Genomic DNA, 19,944 nt, shown 5'->3' on the forward strand with positions numbered 1-19,944 from the left:
CCTACAGGGGAGGGGAAGAATCAGAATTAGTTTATCCTGGAGGGAAAAAAAAAGAATCTCAGTCTTTTCTCCTCCCTAAGTAGGAGCTGCCCTTGGGTGATTCCTCCCCATAACCCAGTTTCTTCCCCACCTCCCTGATTCCTGACTCGTGGACTCCGATTCACACACTATGTCCTGGCTTCTCAAGAGCTTACAAATAAAAGCAGAAAAGGGGGAATTCGAGACCTGCAGATGCTGTTTTGATTCTTCACCAAAACATGTGGTGAATCACGTCTGAATCCTGTGATGATTAAAAGAAAAAAAGATGAATAAGAGCGAGGAACGGGGTTGTGGTAACAGCTTCCATGTGTTGCCTCAGTCCCTCCCATCCAGCCTCGAGAGTGCGGGAAGCTCCAGGCCATGGCTAGAACATTCTGTTTCTTGGACACATCTGGGAGCAGAGGGAGGGACATCCATCATGCCTGAGTGGCAGGGTCCCTCCCACAGCTTTCAGGAGTATTTAGACACTGAAACGGATTCAGTTAGGGCTAAATCCTGCTTCCATTGATGGGAGTGGAGTGGATGGAGGAATTCTATCCAGCTTTTTCTGGTTGGGTTCTGTGGGAATAGCGTGTAGCCCCAGAGGGAAGATGTGCATGGTCCTTACAAGTGAACTCCAGGGAACAGGAATATAGAATCAGAATTCTGGAATGGCTTGGGTTGGAAGGAACCTTAAAGCTCATCCAGTCCCACCCCCTGCCACAGGCAGGGACACCTTCCACTATGCCAGGTTATTCCAAGCCCTGTCCATCCCGGCCTTGAACTCTTCCAGGGATGGGGCAGCCACAGCTGCTCTGGGCAATAATACACTCCCTTTATTCCTCTTTCCAACCCAAAAGCATCCCCTGTCAGTCTCTACCATGCCTGCCTGTGTGCTGGCACATTGGAATGTCATGGGAGGTGGATGGAAGAGTCTTGGAGACACCAGTAACTTGCTGGCCCCTCTCAGTGTGGGCAGGGCAGCCATAGTGTCTGCTGTCCCCTCCCCAGGAAGAGCAGGGGTGACTTTCAGAATAGAAAGGTCTTTGCAGGACTGAGCCAGCTGGACTTGCCCACACCTGCCTCCTCTTTTTCTGGGGATGTTCCTGCTCCATCAAACCCTGTTTCCCTTTGCAGGTGGCGAGCAAGGAGCTGGTGTGCAAGTCATGCCTGACAAGGACCTTGAACAAGCTGGAGACCATGATGACCATTCTGCAGGGGGAAACAACCCAGGGCACTGTGACTCCAACTGGCATTGCTGACAACATCCTCAACATCACAGGTGAGCTCTGTCCTGCAGCATGGGGACAGGTGACCAGGGCACAGGGCTCCTGCTGAGGGGAGCTTTGGAGGCCTCCTCCTCTGCCATTTGGGGTTTGGCCTTCTCAAGCTGTTAGGAAATTGCATCTGACACGTGATTTGGAGTGTGGCATCCCAGTAGTCTCTTCCCCCTCATGTTTCCCAGGGTTGTCCTGGCTTTGGCAGCTTCTCTGCGGACATTTAAATATGACAGTTGTTAATAAACTCCCTTAATACTCCTAATAAACTCACTAATTCTCCAGGGATTTCTCTTTTCAGTAAACAATGAGTAACAGCTATGGCTTCCAGATGCTTGTCTTCTGGTTGAAGTCTGAGGAGGCTTTCAGACCTCACTGGGGCATCTGTGAACACTGTGTGGAAATTCCCACCTGGTTGATCTGGGAGGAAGCAGAGACACATTCTCTGCAGCCCTTTCTGAGTGTTCTCCACTTTATAGTGCAAAGAGTTAGTAACATATGTTTGTTTTATCCTTTCCTTCCCTGTTTCCTGGTCCGTGGTTCTAGTCACTACACAGGAGGAAAATAAAACCAGTTGTGATTAAGTATTTCTCACCAAACTTTGTAGATTAGAGAGGCTGCAGGAATTTCTGGCAGCTCTGTTTTTAGCTCTGGGCTACAAACACTCCAGTGGGGAAGGTCATGTGCAAAGTGTGGAGTAACAGTGAGAAGACAGTAAGGGAAGCCTTGTCTGATTGTTTTGGGAAGGTGTCAGGTGTTATCTGGACTCTAGAGTTATCCAGGCAATTTACCACTTCCTCTGTTTGCACCTTTATTTCTCTCCTGGCAGGTGACCTAATCCACCTTGTCAATACGGTTTCACAAGAATCCAAGCCCCAGGAGCTGCTTGCTGATTCCCACAACTTGCTGCTGGCTCCCAAAGCCTACAACCTGTCCTCCAGCCTGATGCGCATCCTCATGAAGTCCCGAGTGCTGAACGAAGAGCCCCTTGAGCTGGTGGGAGGAGAAATTAAGGCCACAGGCAAGAGGTCTGACCCCTTTAACTTGCTTTGCTACGAAAACACACCAAACTGCCAGTTCTCCATCCCCCAGGCCTTCAACTCCACCCTTTCCAACCTGACGGATGTCATTCAAGTCATGTTCCAAGTGGACTCCAATCCTTTCCCTTTTGGTTACATCAGCAACTACACTGTGTCCACCAAGGTGGCCTCCATGGAGTTCCAGACACACAATGGGGTGCAGATCCCCATCGGGAGCCTGGACTCAGAGAAAGCCATCACTGTGATGGTGTCAAACAACACAGATCCCGACAACCTCGCTGCTGGCACGGAAGTCATCGAGCCAAGGACGTCTGTGAACCTGATTGTGAACATGGAGAGCAACAACAGAGAAGCAGGACTGCATTTCCAGCTCACCTACAGAGTCCTCAATGGTAGCACAGACAAATCCATTTCTTCGTGCTCTTTGTTCTTCCCGTGGGAGAGGAGGGCTGGGTGCTGCAGCAAAGGAGAGCTGTGTCAAGGGATAACCGGGGTGAGAGAGGATACCGGGGTAGCCAGCAGGTTCCACACTGCATGGTTGAGGTTCTGGCTGTCTCAGGCATTATCCAGTGCCCAGAGTCATCCTTGTTTGTGGATTCTGGCACTGAGAAGCCTTTTGCTTTTCTCAGCCCTTCTGTTGAGCCACATTAGCACTGGAGGGAGTTGGTCCAGTCCCAATCCTGGGCAGGTACGATGGTATCCAGTGCTTAGGGTTCCTCTGAGCTGCAGACTGAGAGGGTGCAGTCTGGAAAAGCATCTCTCCTGACTTTCTGCATTCCTGATTCTCCTCCCTGAGCACCCACTGCTGGCAGCAGGCTTGTGGTCGAGTCTCCCAGGTGTTTCTGAAGCCCTCTGTGTCTGTCCCCCCTCCCCACACAGATCACTACCTTGCCAGCGAGCCCGAGCCGTTCATCATGGCCTATCTCCATCACGAGCCCCAGCCCAACGAGCACAACTGCACTGCCTCCAAGAAAATTGGCCTGGATGCCCTGGCTGGAAGTGACCACAAACTCTACACCTTCTTCACCTCACCCAGGTAAGAGAAATCTCCCTGGTGGTCCCTGTCACCCAGGGATACCTGATACCTGCTGGAGTCTGACTGCAGCTTGTCCAGGCTTCCATCCTCTGGGCACCGTCATCCCAGAGCTGCCCAGCTTTAGCAGGACTCTTCCCAAGGGACTCACACTGACCTTGGTGGGTTCAGGGTTTGCTTTACGCAGCTCATGAAACCCTTTCCCAGAGCAAAGCACCCCATGTTAATCTTGTTCTTGTTCTGCGGTGAAACCTTCAGAGATCACCTCTGTCCTCACAGCTCCCCTTTCCAGTGGGTGACAGGAGAACACCACATCCCTTGTGGGCTCCCAAAAGCTCTTTTCTTCTTATCAGAGCAGTCATTCCTGCAACTCCAGTTGCTGCCTTGCCCTGGAACACGTGTTCATGCCTTGGATTATTTAGGAGCCAGTCCTAGGCATTATCTGAGGAGAAAAGATGGGCAGCTTGAGAATAGGTGGGGCAAGAGTGGAGCCACTGTTGTGCAAGGTGACACAGCTTCCATGGCTTTTGGGAACAGGATGCTCAAAGAGGAATAAATCATCCTAATCAAATCTCCTCTCAGCCAAGATTCGTGGAAGTGTCGTGGGACACAGGGAAGGGCGAGCAGGAGACCTGGGCAGGGAGAATGTGCAGTAGTGCTCCAGGTGCTGAAATAATACAAAATGAAGGATTCAGGTGGTCTGAATATCTGCACTGCCAAAGAGTGTAAATCATACCATGTTCACTGAGCTTCTCCTCTTCACTGTGTGCTCCCCTGCCCCTGCAGCTGGATGCTTTCCATGGGCACACATCCATCGGAACAGGCTTTGTGGCCCTTCAGAAGGTGGGTTAGTCATCTCCTTGCTCTTTCTCTTCTCCAGAACGGATGATCCCATCCAGAGATACTACCTGAACATCACCAACCACTTCAGCTGGTCTCCGGTGGAGGTGACGCTGGGGCTCTACACGTCCCTGTGCCAGTACTTCAGCGAGCGGGAGAAACGCTGGAAAACAGAAGGAATTGTCCCCCTGGAGGAGACCAGGCCAGACCAGGCCGTGTGCTTAACCCAGCACCTCACCGCCTTTGGGGCCAGCCTGTTTGTGCCCCCAAACTCTGTCCAGTTCATCTTCCCTGTGAGTACCCCCACGCAGAGGCTGAGCAGTGTTGTCACATGCTGAGCAGGTTGTTGTCACCTCGCAAAGCCTCGGGCTCCTGTCGCCTTCCTGTTTGAGCTGGGTCGGGCTGCCCTGTGCCCACCTGGCACCAGCACAGGCACCTGGGAGCCTTTTGGAGGTGCAGATGGGCACATCTCACAGAGGGCTGTGTCCTCTGGTTGGGAATCCTGGCTGCTGCTGAAAACAGACCTTTGGCAGATGGCTTTAGTCCCCGATCTGGACACCTCGCAGCGTGTTCACCTCTTAGGGAGATGTCAAACTCTCCCTCCAGCTGTCACCCACCACTGTTTAATCCCAGGGAATTGCACCTGCCAGCTGCTCCCTGCTTCCCAAGGGTATCCAAGCCCTTCCTCGCTCTGTCCCTGTGACGTGAGCGGGAGCAGAGAGCTCCTGGCAGCTGCTGCTGTGGTCCGTGGAATCACGTCTGAGCGGTGATGAGAGCCAGGAAGGAGGCAGGGAATGAGAAGAGAGGTCCTCCCAGGGAAGGAGAGTTGCCTTTCAACATTTTTCTTTCCTCCCAGGCCCCGGGCCCGGGCCTGAACTACATCGTCCTGCTGACGTGTGCCGTGTGCTTCGTGACCTACTCGGTGGCTGCGCTGATCGTGCACAAGCTGGACATGATCGACCTGCACCGGGTGGGAGTGATTCCCTTCTGCGGGAAGAACGGGATGTACAAATACGAGATCCTGGTGAAGACGGGCTGGGGCAGAGGATCAGGTGAGCCCACAGGCTGCTCCCGTGTGTGGTGCCTCAGGTGACATCTGCGTAGTTCACCTGGTGTCACCTCAGCACGTCACCCACTGAATGTCCCCTGCAGGGCCCAGAGCTGAGCTGGTGTTTGAAGCAGCTCTGAGCAGTCAGTCCAGGGCTTCCCACAGTGTTCCCAGTTCTTATTGGGTGATGATGGGACTCCAAAAACCATGGAGTCACAGACTGCTTTGGGTTGGAAGGTTCCTTAGAGACCATCTCATTCCAACCCCGCTGGTGCAGGTCCCTGGCAGGACGGCGGGGCTGGAACGGCCACACCTCGGGTGGGCTTCCCTCAGTGAGCCCCTTCCCTGCAGGTACCACGGCCCACGTGGGGATCGCCCTGTACGGGGTGGACAACAAGAGTGGTCACAGACACCTGGATGGGGACAACGCCTTCCACCGCAACAGCCTGGACGTGTTCCAGATCGCCACGGAGCGCAGCCTCGGCAGCATCTGGCGCATCCGCATCTGGCACGACAACAAAGGTGGGACACCAGCAGCTGTGTGGGCTGGGGAACGTGGATGGTTCGGGCCAGAACCAGGCTCTGATCCGCCCAATACCTGGGCTAGGAGAGAGGGATGAGAGCCTACAGTGGCTCCTGGTGACCTGCTGGCTTCGGGGGGACATTGCTGGGGGGGGACATGGAGTCTCCATCATGGGGAATTCCACAGGCTGGCCATGTGTCATCCCAGACACATGATGCTGTGTGCTGTGACAGTGTCTGAAATGTCACCTCAGGGGTGAGCTGGCTGTGCCAAGCTTTTCTGGGTACTGTGCCTTTTCCCATTGGTGATGATAATGGTGTCACAGGGAACTGCTGCTGTCCCACTGACAGGTCCTTGTGTGGCTCTCTCAGCTTTGCAGGCTCACACAGGGAATATCTGCCATGAAATATTTCTCCATCTCTTCCCTTTTAGGACTCAGCCCCTCCTGGTACCTGCAGCACGTCATCGTGCGGGACCTGCAGAGCAGCAAGAGCTACTTCTTCCTGGTGAACGACTGGCTGTCGGTGGAGAGCGAGGACAACGATGGCATGGTGGAGAAGGAGGTGTTTGCTGCCAGTGAGTGCTCACCCTGGGTGTGGGTTTGGGGCGCTGAGAAGTTCTCATGGCACAGGAGAGCAGAGAGACCCTGGTACCTCCACACTGGCTCTTCCTCATGGCAGTGATGCCAAGTGCTCTGCTGGGTCTTTTGTGCTGGAGGACAGGGCACGGCAAGGTCCCGTCAGGAGAGAATCACAGAACCGTGTTAAGGTTGTCTGTGGGGAGGGGAGTGGTGTGCCCAGCCAGGTCCCCTCTGCAGCACAGCCACCCTGAGTGTCCCTCTTTCGTCCCCAGGTGAGACGGAGCTGAGGAGCTTCTCGCGGATCTTCGTGGCGGAGCTGCAGCGAGGCTTCTTCGAGAAGCACGTGTGGCTGTCGCTGTGGGACCGCCCGCCCCGCAGCCGCTTCACCCGCGTCCAGAGGGCCACCTGCTGCTCCCTCCTCATCTTCCTCTTCCTCTGCGCCAACGCCGTGTGGTACGGCGTGGTGGGCAACGTCCACCTCAGGTGCGCTGGGCCCTCGGTGCCCTGGCCAGCCCCCACCCTCCTCAGGGCCCCTCCTGCCCGTCCCATTGGGGCAGGACAGACCTTAAACCCATGGGGAACAGCTGCCTTGGTTGTGGCCTTGAGCCTGCCCTTCTCATTCTAAAGAACTGGGAGCGGGGCATGGATGATGGAAGACCAAGGACAGTCAGATTTTGGGTTTGCTGTGCCATCTGTTAGCACTGCCCAGGCCTGTTTCTTTCTCTGCCCATCTGAAATACCTGATTGTGCAGTTCTGTCTCCTGCTTTCTTACCTGGCAACCCCAAATGCTCCTGCTGACACCTGTCTCTGGTCTCTCTTGATTCTCTGCAGCAATGTGGCCGTTTCCAACCTGATCCCTGTGAGTGTGGACACAGTGGCTGTTGGTCTGGTGTCCAGCGTGGTGGTTTATCCCCTCTACCTGGTCATTTTATTTCTCTTCAGGATGGCTCGTGGCAAGGTAAGGAGGAGGAATGGTTGCAGGCTGCTCTAATGGGTGGGATGCCACCAGCTTTGCTAATCTGAGGCTAAATTTTGCCCTTGCTGGGACCTCACCCCTCCAGCACTCACCACTCCACACCATTCCAAGTGGTCTCTGCACTTGCCCAGTTGTGCTGCACCATGGCCAGACTCTTCCCTTAGTGAGTCTTTGCCTCCCTCCCTTGACCTCAGATCACTGCCTGGACTCTGACAGTGCCCAGAGACCAAAAGGGCAGGTTTTAGAAGCTGTTAAGGCACCTCCTTCCTCTTGATTTCAGTGTGTGACAGGCACTCAAATGCCATGCAAAGGCACAACCCTTTGCTGCACTGGCAGGAGCCTGGGAGGTGCTCAGTGGAGCCTCTCTAATGGAATGTCTGCCCTGGGTACAGCTCAGCTGGCTGAGCAGAGCTGTGGTTAAGCAGCTGGGAAGGGATTAGCTGGGGATTTAATGACTAGTTAGGCACAATTAACAGCCCCATTAAGTATTGCAGCCAGCTGCTCAGGGACTGATGAGCAGCAAATGTGTCGTCTGTTCCTTGTTCCTGTAAGCACAAAGGAACAAACTTTCAAACTTATGGGGCTTCCTGGGAGCTTGTCCCTGGGACAGCCTGGGTGGCACTGGGCTGTGGTGTATGTGGGTACAGGTGTCCAGGGGGCCTGGGAAGCAGTGCAGGATGGGTCTGTGCCTGTTCTCAGCCCCCCGGGCAGGTCTGGGCTCCCCAGCAGAGCAGGGAGCTGGAGGGATCCTCAGCAGCAGTGACAGTGTCACCTCCATCCCTCCTTCCTGTCCCCTGCAGGTCTCCATCAGCCACACAGTGACTCACTCAGACCAGCAGTCCTTGGAGATTGACAACTACCTGGACTCCTCAATCCTAGACAGCTCCTTCCCCACCTTCCCCGGGCTGCAGGCAGAGGTAACCTGCTTCCTTCCCCACAACTGGACAGGCTGCACAGGTCTGTGTGTTCCCTGCAGGGACACAGTGCCCACCCCAGCTGTCAGGGGGAGAGCTGAGGCACTCAGATGCCTCTGGAAAATCCCAGTGCTGGGGAGAGCCCAGCCTTTCATCCCTCACCTGCCCAGGCCAATCCCAGATCCAGTAGCTGTCTCCAGCTGTCTGTGGACATGGATCTTCCCAGGGTGCCTGTGGGTTATCTCTGGAGGGGAGCAGGCTCCTGGAGGTGTGGGCCCAGATCTAACAGCACCTCCAGCTTCCCAATGACCACTGGTGTTCACAACCTGCTGCTTTAACCAGGCACAGACCAGTGTCACGTGCCTGAAGTGCCTCTGTTTCCTCCACAGGCCTTCTCTGAGCAAACCAAAACAGATCTGTTCTTGGAGGACTCCAAAAGGTGAGGAGGTTTCTGGGGATGGAGTGAGCAGGAGTTTAGTTTCTGCTTTGCTGGGCTGGGGTTGTGCTGTTTCCGTGCAGACGTTCCTACCCAGTTCCTTTTCTCCTGCTTCCCCACATGGACCTGACGCCCCCATTCCTGTTTTCCTGCAGCCTGGTGCGATGGCCCTCCAGTGAGGCCCTGCTCAGCTGGCCAGACCTCCTCAGTGACCCCTCCATCATGGGCAACACCATCCAGAAGCTGAAGAGAGGCCAGGCCAGCCGCCACCTCGGGCTTGAGGCCCCACTGGCCACCGAGGAGGACAGTTTGTCCCTTGGCATTCACCAGGGACAGCCTCGGTACTTCTCTGCCTCAGGTTAGAGAGGCAGAGCTGCAGAGCTGCTCCCATCACCACTGGCTTCACTTTGAAGGGCAGAGGCGGAGGGTTGGGTCTGCTTAACAGGGGTTTTAGTCTGGGAAAGCAGAAATCCTGGTGGGGATCAGTCTGAAGTGAGCGGTCCCACACTGCCAGCAGGCTGGGAGCAGGGAGGGATGTGTTTCCATGGGAATGCTGCAAACAACCAGCTCTTTCTCACTGGTTGCAAAGCCACAGTTGTCCCTGAGCCTCTGTAAGTGGCTGTAACTTGGCTCCCTGAACCAGCAGTTTCCTGCCTGGCTCTGCAGGAGCTGGGGCTGGACAGGCACTGGGGGACAGGGAGCAGGGGAGGGCTGTCCAGGGAGAAGGACATCACCCTGACCCTCCTCCTCCTCCCCAGGGTGCAGAGCCATGCCCTGGAGTGGTGCTGGGCGCTGTGCTCGTGCCCAATGCTCTTTGTGCTCTGTCCCTTTCCCAGACGAGGATCTGATCCGGCAGATCCTGGCGGATGGAGCCAGCGGCATCTCCCACTCCCAGGACCTGGGGCCGTACATGAGGGCTGAAACAGATCTGATCTCAGGCCTGTAAGTGTTTGAGGGGCAGAGTCCCCACTGAGCCCAAGCCTCCTGCCCCTTGTCCTCCCTCCCAGCCTCACGATGTCGCCCCAGCTGAGCTGAGCTGGACTGGGGACATTTCCATGGGTCACTGTGTTCCTGCTGGCCATGATTCCCACAGCCCCCACAGCCAGCGCTCCAGGAGGGCATGGCTATCCTTCCAGGAGCCACTTGGAATATCCTTTAAAGCCCCAGCTGTGCCTCCAGCACTTCTGGGCTGCTGGCAAAGTGCTGGGATGCAGGTTCACTTCATGGCACTGAAGGAAGGGAGAAGGGGGTTGAATCTTTGTTATAACATGCCCAGAGCACCCTGCTGGGCACCCTGACCACCACCCAGCCAGGCTGGCAGCCCACCAGTGGTAGCCACTGCAGAGTGGCAGATCAAGGGAGGGGAAAGACTTTCAGCCCTTGTCCACAACATGCAGAGCAGTGTCTGTGTCCTTTGTGTGTGTGTCTGTCCCAGGACTGGTCACTGGTGCTGGCACTGGAGTTCAGCCCCTCTCAGTGCCAGCAGTGACACAGCTGTCACCCTTTGCCTCTCAGTGCCAGCAGTGACACAGCTGTCACCCTTTGCCTCGGCAGGTCCAGCGTGTTCGGGGAGAAGGTGGAGACTGTCATGATGCAGAAGCTGAACGACAAAGGGCAGAGCATGGCAGCTCCTCCCAGGGAAGTGAGCAGATCAGCCAAGTCCACGTGGACAGGTACCAGGGCTGTGCCCATCAGGGCAGGATGGGGGTGTGCAGGGACAGGGGCCATCCCACGCAGCAGCACTTGGGGGAGCAGAGGGGAAATAGAAAAGGAGTCTTAGGGAAGGCAGCTCCCTGCTTGGGATATATCTGCTGTTTCCTGCCAACTTCTTCTGGAGCTTGGATCTCTTCATGTGCTGCTTAGTGGGAAATGTTTGGGATAATCCCTCCAAACTCACCCAGGACAGGTGATGAGCTCAGCCCTTCCTGTGCCCACTGGGACCCTTTGGCAGGAATGTTCACATTTGCTTTCCCTCCTCCTCCCAGTTGCAGACCAAACATTCAGGAAACGCTTGCTCCCACCCTGGTGCTCCTACCTGGCTCATGGCATCAGCCTCCTGCTCTTCGCCACCTCCACGGGGGTCTCCGTGTGGATCGGGGTGGGCTTTTCCTCCAGCGTGGCCCTCATGTGGCTCATCTCAGGGATATTCAGCTTTCTGGCATCCTTCCTGGTCTGGGAGCCCCTGAAGGTGAGGATACCGTGACACACCTGTACTTGTGTGTGTGTCAGCTGTAATTCATGTCTTGTCCAGCTACTGATCACAGAATCACTGAATGGGGGGGTTGGAAAAGCCCTTTAAGGTTGTCGAGTCCAACCATCAGCCAACCACCATGTTCACCACTAACCCATGTCCTCAAGTGCCACCCCCACACGGGTTTTGAGCATTTTCTGGGATGATGACTCCACCACTGCCCTGGACAGCCTGTGCCAGGGCTGGACAACCTTTTCCATGAAGAAATCGAGTCAGGCTGGGCCCGATGTTAATTGAGTGGTCTCTCCCAGCCCTGTATCCCTCAGGAAGGGAAGGATGTGGATGAAGGATGGGAAAACAGGGCTGGTGTCACATTGTTTTGTGTGGCCTGGCCGCGCCAGGGAGGAGCTGTGCTGTGCTGGCTGTGCTCAGGGGCCCACAGGAGCTGCTGCTGGAATGTCCAGGTGGCACAGCTCTCTGCAGGCTCAGGACTCTCCCTGCCCCCCAGGTGCTGCTGGAAGCCCTGTATTTCTCCCTGGTTGCCAAGCGCCTGCACCCCGAGGAGGACGACACGCTGGTGGAGCAGCCCTGCGTGGAACACGTGTCGGAGAAGATCAGCAAAGTGCGGCCCCCGCAGGGCTTCGCCCTCTTCCAGGCCAAGGAGGAGGCCAGGAAGGTCAAACTGCTGCACAGGATGCTGAAGGTGGGACATCTCCTGCTGCCTGGTGCCCAGGGCAGAGGGCTGAGATACATCCTGGCGTGGGTCCTCCCAGTCCAGCTGGGATCCCCTCAGCTAGTGGGTGCATGTTTTCGGCTTCTGCCTCAGTTTCCCTGTCTGTAAAAGTCTGGCAGTGATTTTCATCTTCTCTTTGGAGCTCTGAGGGGGCTGGAGAGCAGAACCATGAGGGGTTGATTTGGAGCAGCTGGTGTTTGGCTCCATAACTCGGGTGTTTGAGGTTAGGGCAAGGTTTGAGTGTGGAGCAGACACCAACTTGCACGGGGAAAATCCATTAGTTGAGTCTTTTGAAATGCAACTTCCTGTCCAGGAGCAGAAATTTCAGCCTTTGTAGTTCATTCAGTACTGATCCTCCACTTGTGCTGGGAATACACAGCTGCTTTGATGGAATCAGGTTATTCTTAACTGAGTGATTCCCCTTTAAAGATGGAACTCCCCATAACTACTGGATAAGCTGAACTGACAGCGTAGCGGAGCTCTTTCAGCAAGGAATCTTGTTATGAGCCTGTGATCTGGGTTTCATTTTAAGCTGCTCCCCATATGAAAGAACAGCCTGCTCAAGGTCCTGATCCTGCTGCACAGCAGTGGAAGGCACTGCTCTGCTGCAGGATTGGGATCCAGCTCCTCCATGCAATCCCTTTCTACTCTCTTTTTCCCAGAATTTCCTCATCTACATGATGTTCTTGCTGGTGATCCTGCTCACCAACTATGGGGACACGTCCCGAACCAGCCGGGCCTTCCTCCTGCAGAGCTCCATCAAGCAGCAGCTGGGCAGCAACGAATTCCTCCTCATCAAGAGGTACCTGCCCAGGCCCTGGGATGGGGGATGAGGTGGTGATGTGTGTCAGGGAGCTGGATGTGGGGCTTGTGCTCCACAGTCTCTCCCATAAAAGGTTCCCGACTCCACTGGGAGCACTGGTGTGGAGCTGGGACTCACACACGAGCCTGGCTTGGCAGTGAGCAGGTCCCGTTTGTGCCTGTGGTTCTTCTCTCTTGGAGAGCAGAGGGTTCTCTGGAGGTGGAGAGGTTTAATTTCTCTGTGGGAAGGGGCTGTGTGAGTTACTGACATTGAACTTACTGGATCTGTTTTAAAGGGAACAAATTTCTCTATCTCTAAAATTTACAACTGTAAGGTTTAACCATGAACAGGGTCATGAGAACCAGAAGTGACACCTCGTAGAGTCCTACCCTTCCTTGCTCTGCACTTTTGGTTTAACTGGGTGAAATTTTCCCAGCTGAGTTTTCACACCACCGGGAATTCCACAAGTCCAGCCTGACCCTGGAACACTGCCTGGGGTTGAGGGTGTCTCCTCCAGAGCCCTTGGTTCTGTGCACATCAGCATGGCTTGGCTGAACCAAAGTCACTGGAGCTTTGATTTCACTGCAGTGTGAGTCAGGAGTTATTCCAGTGAGTTTGGTAGAGTTTTTGGGGTGAAAGTGGTGTAAAGGGGGATAATCTGGTCCTAAATAGCATGTCTTTCCCACTGCACTGCCACATATCCCCTGCTCTGATTCTCATCCAGGTGCCAAGTGCATTCAGTTACTTTTAGGTCATGTCAAATAATCCCTTTTCTGACCTCATCCCAGCCCCTGGAATGGGTGGGAATGTGCCTGCTGGCTGGGAGGAGAGCAGCCAGCTTGGCTCTGCGGTGCTCAGTGCCTCATCCAGGTGACACCCCCAGGATGGGTGGGACACGCAGAGCTGGCCTGGCAGAGCTGCCCCAGGGCTCTGCCTCCCTCCCACACCGTGTCCCCTCGCAGGTCGGATCAGTTCTGGCTCTGGATGTCGCGGGTGTTCCTCCCGTACCTGCACAACAACGGGTCGGGCCAGGAGAGCCACAGCACCACGCTGGGCACGGCCCGGCTGCGCCAGCTCCGCCTGCAGGAGGGTACGTGGGCAGGGAGCTCTGCTCCCACAGCGGGGTGGGGACAGTCCTGGAGGGACCAGATGGGCAGGTCTGGGTGCAGCTGGGGCTGAGGGAAGGCAGCAGAGGTTACACAGCGAGGTTTTGGTTTGTAGTTTGTGCTTCAGTGAGTCCCCGGTTCTGCTCTGCAGAGATGAACTGGGGCAGCTGGTCATGGAATCCTGGAATGGTTTGGGTTGGGAGAGACCTTAAACATCATTCAGTTCCACCCCCTGCCATGGGCAGGGACATCTCCCACTATCCCAGATTGCTCCAAGCCCCATCCAAGCTGGCCTTGGACACTTGCAGGGATGGGGCAGCCACACCTTCCCTGGGCAACCTGTGCCAGGGCCTCCCCACCCTCCCAGGGAAGAATTTCTCCCCAGTATCCCATCTAACCCAGGTAGTTTAAAGCCAGTGGTGTATTCCAGGAGCAGAATGGTGGTTCATAGTTACCCCGAGGCTGATTGGGATGCCTGTGTTCTCCACTCGTACCTAACAAATCCACTCTGAGCTGGTGGTGTGGATATATTACGACTCCTACATTTTCCTTATTAATATCCCTTCTTTTCTTAATCCCTAACTTCTGCATGCTCCCTTCCCCTCACCCTGGTGAAATCATGAAGAGAAAGGTTGGTTTGATGTCTGGAGGGGTGGCTGAGGTGTGGAGGTGGAGGGGTTTGGGAGGAAGGGCAATGCTGGGGCTGTGAGCTCAGCTGTGCCCCAGCACTGGCTGTGCTGGACTGCCTGGGGGTGACAGTGTGGTCTCATTCCAGCCAAGTGTCATGCCCAGGACATCCTGCCCGGCGTGGGCAGGGCCCAGAGGAGCTGCACTGACCAGCACAGCTTTGCCACCGCTGACTATGGCACAGGCTGGGAGAGGGCAGCGGGGAACGTGACGGCGGCGTGGGCCCACTCCCCACCTGACCTGGCAGGGTAAGGGGCTGCCCAGCCCGCTTCCACCCCCTGCTCCATCCCCTGTCCTGCAGAGATGGGACAGCTGGTCCTTGCAGACCTTTACAAGGTCTTTACCATGGGTTTTGTGCCATGGGTGGTTCCCAGCCCTCCCCTCAGCGAGGCCAACTCCAGCCCCTGAGCCTGGCAAAGGGCAAATGGACACAAACGCCAAAGGGCTTCCCTGGGCACACCCACACTGGCAGTGGGAGTGGTGGGGGGCACCCAACTTCCCCGGGGATGTGCATGTCACCTCAAACTGTCTGAACAGCAGTGTTGTGCTGCTCTGGGGTACCCAGGGGCAGAGGGTTCAACTCTCCACCTTCCAGGGCAGAGACAGGGAGGGTAACCCAGCACCCACACAGCAGCACTAGATGTCTGTTCAAGGGGGTGATAGGAGGTTGTCCTGCACACTGGACATAAATCACTGTTGGTTTCTGCTCTAGTTTGACCCTGGAGGCATCTTCATGGGCCACCACAGGGCCTGGGGCTGTCCTGAGGTTGGGAACACTGAGGTGGATCAATGCACTCCTATGATTTGTCTTGTGAAATAAATGCTGAGGCAGCTCTTGAGGGGCAGGATCTGCATCTGCACACGTGCTCTTGGCCTGCCATGAAGGAGAGCAGCCAGTGCCCTTCAGCCTCACGCCGTGGCTCCTCTTCCCCTGCAGGATCTGGTACTGGGGTTACCTCTCCTTCTACGACAGCAGCGGGTACGTGCAGGAGCTGGGCCCTTCACTGGAGGAGAGCCGGGCCCAGCTGGACTTCCTGCAGCAGCACACGTGGATCGACAACATGTGAGTGTGGCAGGGGCAGAGGACGTGTCCTGCTGTCAGCCAGGGTTTTCAGGGATTCTGCTGGAGCGTCCCAGGGAACAGGATCAATGATCCCACCCAGCAGTGGCCCTGGAGCTGGTGTTGTCCCAGTCCCTGAGCTGCTCCTCTTGCCCCGCAGGAGCCGGGCAGTGTTTGTGGAGCTGCTGCAGTACAACCCCAGCGTGGACCTGCACGTGGCCATCACCCTGCGCCTGGAATTCCCGGGATCCGGCCAGGCCATCGCCGCCCTCACCATCAGCCCCTTCCCGCTGCTGCGGCTCAGCGGGGGGGTCACCCTGCAGCTGCTCATGATGGTCAGTGTGGTACCTCCCCCTGCACCCCTCTGCCCTTGGGGTCACTGCAGGGCCTCTGGGGACCCTCACCCAGGCTGGTCACTGTGCACTCAAGCTCCCCTGCCTGAATCCACTTGTTCCCTTGCCTGTCACCACTCTGCTTCCAGGCCTGGGTAGCACACAGGGAACAGCCCTGGCACTGCTGAGGGGAAAGAGGTTCCTCCTCCTCTCAGTCTTGTCTCAGCATTTTTACTTCCTTAAGCTCATGTCTGTCACTGTGGAAACATGAGGGTTTGTTCTGCCCTCAGTGGGGACATCAGCCAGACAAGCCATGTCCCCAGAGACATTGCCTGGGTTTGGTGTCTGCAGAGACCTCGTCCCCTGAGCACTGCCACCCTACTACAGGGGCACTGGGGAGCTTTAGGAGGGAGTGGGGCACTGGGTGAGCAGGGAAGGCGGGGCAGGACACTGCAGGTGCTCCAGGTGGTGGAACTGGGCCTGGTCTGGGGGGCTTTTGCTGTCCTGGGTGCAGCACAGCAGTCAAGCGTTGCCCTCTCCTTCCCTGATAACCTCTTCATTCCTCCTCTCCTGGTGACCTCTGTTCCTCCTTCCCTGGTGACTTCCTCGTCCCTCCCCCAGGTCTTCCTCATGATGTTTGTGGTTTACTTCGTGGTGTCGGAGTCGCTGTCCATCAAGAAAGAAGGCAGAGCCTACTTCACCCAGTGGGGCAACTACGGCCAGTGGCTCTTCATCCTGCTCACCACGAGCACTGTGGTGGTTCACCTCAGCCAGGCCACCCTCGCTGACCAGCAGTGGCTCAAGTACCTCAACAACCGCAGGGGCTTCACCAACTTCTACCAGGTGGCCTTTCTCAGCTCCGTGTTCAGCAGCCTGGCCGCGTCCCTGCTCTTCCTCCTGACTGTGCAGGTACAGAGCTTGGGGGGGAGCAGCACGTGGGCACTGGGTGCTTCGGTCCTCCTGTGCCAGCCTGTCATCTCTGTGTGGTCCCTGGCAGGGCCAGCAAAGGGCCCCGAGGGAAAACATGCAGGATTGAGGTCCTGATCAGGCACTGGTTGGATGCTGCTGCCACATCAGACCCTGCTGCAGGGCAGAGGGGGTGGCAGTGAGGCCACGTGTGTCTCTGCTGTAGCACTTTGGGTCTCCACAGCATCTGGGCCCCCAGTTCCCTTGGCAGATCCAGCCAAGTGTGGCTGATGGGATGAGTTTGTCTGCAGGGAACCTGTGGCCTGGGATGGTCTGTGCTCTGTCAGGGTTTGCGTTTCTCAGACGTGTGAGAGACCCTCCCCGTGCTGGAGGGGTCCGTGCTGTAACACCCCCTCTCTGCTCCCCAGGCTGCCCAGCAGCTGCGCTTCGTCAGGCAGTGGTCAGTGTTTGGGAAGACCTTCCAGAAGTCGGCCAAGGAGCTCACAGCTGCAGGGGTGGCCTTCGCCCTCCTCCTCCTGGCCTACGCCCAGCTCGGCTTCCTGGTAACTACCCCTGTCCCTGTTCCCTCACAGGGGGGCTGGTTGTGCTCCTGTTGCCCTTCATCCCTCACCATGGCACGACGTGAGCAAAGCCCACGGGTCCCCTGGGTGGTCCATGCCCACCCTGCCACAGGCAGCTTTGGCCAGGGGCTGTCGCTGTCACAGCTGATTAACAGGCCACCCCTCAGGGCCCACGTAAAAGGGGATATCTTGGCTTAGGGGAACACTTTGCCGCTGATCCCTTCTCGTCACATCTCCAATGTCCCCTTTGCAGCTCTTCTCCTCCTCCACCGAGTCGTTCCGCACCGTGGGCAGCAGCCTCCTGCTGCTGCTGGCCCTGCTCCGGGGCAGCGGGAGCCTCCGGCCCTGCCTGCCCGAGGCCTCGGGCCTCTACTGCCTCTTCTGCACCAGCTACATCGTCCTGGAGGTGTGGATCGTGCTGAGGCTGCTCACGGTGGTGCTGATCCACAGCTACCGCGAGATGCACTTTGAGCTGTACCGACCTGCCTTCGAGCCCCAGGACTACGAGATGGTGGAGCTGTTCGTGCGCAGGCTCAAGATGTGGATGGGCTTCAGCAAAGCCAAGGAGGTGAGAGCAGCCTGGGGGCTCCATGGAGAAGGGGCCAGGTGGCAAAGAGCAATGTCCACCATCCTTAGCCTTCCTTTGCCTCTGGCTACGTCCCAGTGCTGCTCACAGCCAGGTTGCTCTGGCAGGCGAGAGCTGGAGCAGTCGCTGTTCCTGAGGGCCCCAGGGCTGGGTTAGTGATGGGGCACTGTAGGGACATCGGCTGCCAGTTCTCAGCCCCACAGTTCCATGTGGTTTTAATGGGGATCTCCACAAGGTCCATGGTTTGTCACACAAGGAATAGCTGGAGCAGCCCCGGGGTGTTTGGAGTGTTCCCACTGAGAGCTCTGAACTAACCCTGCCCCTGCTCCCCTGTTCCCTCCAGTTCCGGCACAAGGTGAGGTTCGAAGGGATGGAGCCGCTGCCCTCCCGCGACTCCAGTGACTCCAAGTCCTTCCGGGGCCCCACTCCCAGCGCTGCCTCCGACAGCTCCAGGGCCTCCACGTCCTCCAGCCAGCTGGACGGGCTGAGCCTCGTGCTGAGCACCCGGGACAGCCTGGAAGTGGACGCCGACATCCAGCGCCTCCTTTCCCTCTTCGAGATGCTGCTGGCCCAGTTCGACCGCGTCAACCAGGTGACGGAGGACGTGTCCCGCATCGAGCTGCTCCTGGAGGGCTCCCGGGGCCGCTCCCGGAGGAGACCCCGCGGCCCCGAGGACGGGCTGGGCAGGGGCTGTTTGGGCGGCTCGGAGCGGGGACCCTCCCCCGAGGTGTCGGACACGGACGTGCAGCCCCCGCGGTCCCCGCGCGGTGCCGGGGCCGTGCCGGGCGGCCGGGGCTCGGTGCCCAGCCGGCTCCTGCGGGCGAGCCGGGGCGTCAGCGCGGTGGCCCCGGGCAAACCCTGCGCTGTGGCCGCGCCGGCCGTCAGGAGGAAGCGGCCCCTCCGCGCCAAGAACAGGGTGCACCCCACGGTCAAGTAACCGCGCGTGGGTTATGGGTGCGGGAGCGATGCCCTGGCGGGGCACAGGGAGGGTTCGCCAGGGTGGGCTGTGCCCGCCCTGCAGCCTCGGGAGCTGCCCCGCGGCTGGGCCGGCCGGGGCACACGGGGCTCTCCCCCACGCCGCTGGCACGGCCACCAGCCTTCCTGGACCCCCGGGGGCGTTCCAGTGTTACAGAGCGGGGAGAAGGCCGAGCCTTTCCCCTGGGGCCGGGCAGGTGCAGGAGATCCCCGTTGGAGCGGGGGCCGGGGTGGGTGTTAAGTGGCCCCAGCTGCGGGTGGTGACGGGGGTGGGCACTGGGCGAGTGGGGCGAAGCTCAGCCCCTTCCCTGCTGGCTGTGCCGGATGGGAAAGGACAGGAGAGCCCCAGGCCTCAAAGGTTTGAACCAAGTCTTGGATTTTTGTCGACCAGACACACTGTGGAGGAAAGCAACAGCTTTCGAGAAGGTATTTAACCCACCTTGTTTTTTAAGCATAAATAGATATATAGATAAATGCTATCTACGGCCAGATCAGTTAATTTCCAGTATTGGCTACTTTTATCCTCCAGAAATTGGTACTATTATTTGTATTTAAAGAAATCCAATATTTAAAACAAAGGACATTGCAAGCTCCAGCGAGCCTGGCCAGGCTGGGGGGGACAGGGAGCAGCAGCTCAGCCCGAGGGCTTTGAGACCCTGGGGCTGCTCCAGCCTCCTCCAATTTGGGGTTCCCAAGGTGCTGGTGTCACCATGGTCCCCACCCATCCCTGTCCCCCCACCATGGCCCCTGGGCACCCCTGGCTGCTTGGCTTCTCTAACCCAAGGAATGTATTGCCCTAAGTATATGTATTTTTTTGGTTTACTTGTTCCTATGTACTGCCCAGCACTTTAAACAAGGCTTTCCTCGGCTACAGTGACACGTGCAAGCTAAGAACGGGATAATATATCACAAAAGCAGTATTTTGTTTGTTTAAATCATAAACTGAAATGGGCAGTGAGGAGGCGAGCGCAGCCCCTGCTCAGGCAGCACCTTCCCTACAGCACAAAGGAGCTCCTGAGGGAGGTTTTTCGGGGTCCCTGCAGCCCTGCCCCCCGGGACTGGCCGTGTGCTGGGCTACAGCTGCTGGGCTACAGCTGGGCTGTGCCACGGGGCACCCCCAGCTCACAGCACGGGGGTGCAGAGCAGGGCCTGGGCCCCCCACGGGGTCTGCGTTCCCCTCCTCAGCCCCATTTCACCTTATGGCTATTGTAAGTAATTTATATGGGGTGTGTTTGGTTTTTAAATGTATATATTTTTGTATGTTTGCTATATTTTCATAGCATCGGTACCGTGTTTGAA

General features: G+C 57.1%; 1 protein-coding gene across 1 annotated transcript in view; it reads left to right on the forward strand.

Annotated features, from left to right (window-relative positions):
• Positions 1 to 19,938, forward strand: part of PKD1 (polycystin 1, transient receptor potential channel interacting) — a 45,307-nt gene extending 25,369 nt beyond the window's left edge. The window contains exons 18-42 of the mRNA XM_017823037.1: positions 1,156 to 1,300; positions 2,125 to 2,727; positions 3,215 to 3,371; positions 4,249 to 4,501; positions 5,065 to 5,260; positions 5,608 to 5,778; positions 6,212 to 6,355; positions 6,632 to 6,842; positions 7,192 to 7,318; positions 8,137 to 8,253; positions 8,640 to 8,689; positions 8,842 to 9,044; positions 9,523 to 9,628; positions 10,241 to 10,359; positions 10,672 to 10,874; positions 11,386 to 11,580; positions 12,273 to 12,412; positions 13,375 to 13,502; positions 14,294 to 14,453; positions 15,143 to 15,268; positions 15,426 to 15,600; positions 16,219 to 16,506; positions 16,932 to 17,066; positions 17,338 to 17,652; positions 18,014 to 19,938. Coding sequence (XP_017678526.1) covers positions 1,156 to 1,300; positions 2,125 to 2,727; positions 3,215 to 3,371; positions 4,249 to 4,501; positions 5,065 to 5,260; positions 5,608 to 5,778; positions 6,212 to 6,355; positions 6,632 to 6,842; positions 7,192 to 7,318; positions 8,137 to 8,253; positions 8,640 to 8,689; positions 8,842 to 9,044; positions 9,523 to 9,628; positions 10,241 to 10,359; positions 10,672 to 10,874; positions 11,386 to 11,580; positions 12,273 to 12,412; positions 13,375 to 13,502; positions 14,294 to 14,453; positions 15,143 to 15,268; positions 15,426 to 15,600; positions 16,219 to 16,506; positions 16,932 to 17,066; positions 17,338 to 17,652; positions 18,014 to 18,607 — 5,061 coding nt within the window. The 3' untranslated portion in view covers positions 18,608 to 19,938. The remainder of the gene's footprint in view (positions 1 to 1,155; positions 1,301 to 2,124; positions 2,728 to 3,214; positions 3,372 to 4,248; positions 4,502 to 5,064; positions 5,261 to 5,607; positions 5,779 to 6,211; positions 6,356 to 6,631; positions 6,843 to 7,191; positions 7,319 to 8,136; positions 8,254 to 8,639; positions 8,690 to 8,841; positions 9,045 to 9,522; positions 9,629 to 10,240; positions 10,360 to 10,671; positions 10,875 to 11,385; positions 11,581 to 12,272; positions 12,413 to 13,374; positions 13,503 to 14,293; positions 14,454 to 15,142; positions 15,269 to 15,425; positions 15,601 to 16,218; positions 16,507 to 16,931; positions 17,067 to 17,337; positions 17,653 to 18,013) is intronic.
• Positions 19,939 to 19,944: the final 6 nt, after the last annotated feature.

This window comes from Lepidothrix coronata, unplaced genomic scaffold (genome assembly GCF_001604755.1).
Source record: "Lepidothrix coronata isolate B3197 unplaced genomic scaffold, Lepidothrix_coronata-1.0 Scaffold101, whole genome shotgun sequence".
In the NCBI taxonomy this organism is placed as follows: domain Eukaryota; kingdom Metazoa; phylum Chordata; class Aves; order Passeriformes; family Pipridae; genus Lepidothrix; species Lepidothrix coronata.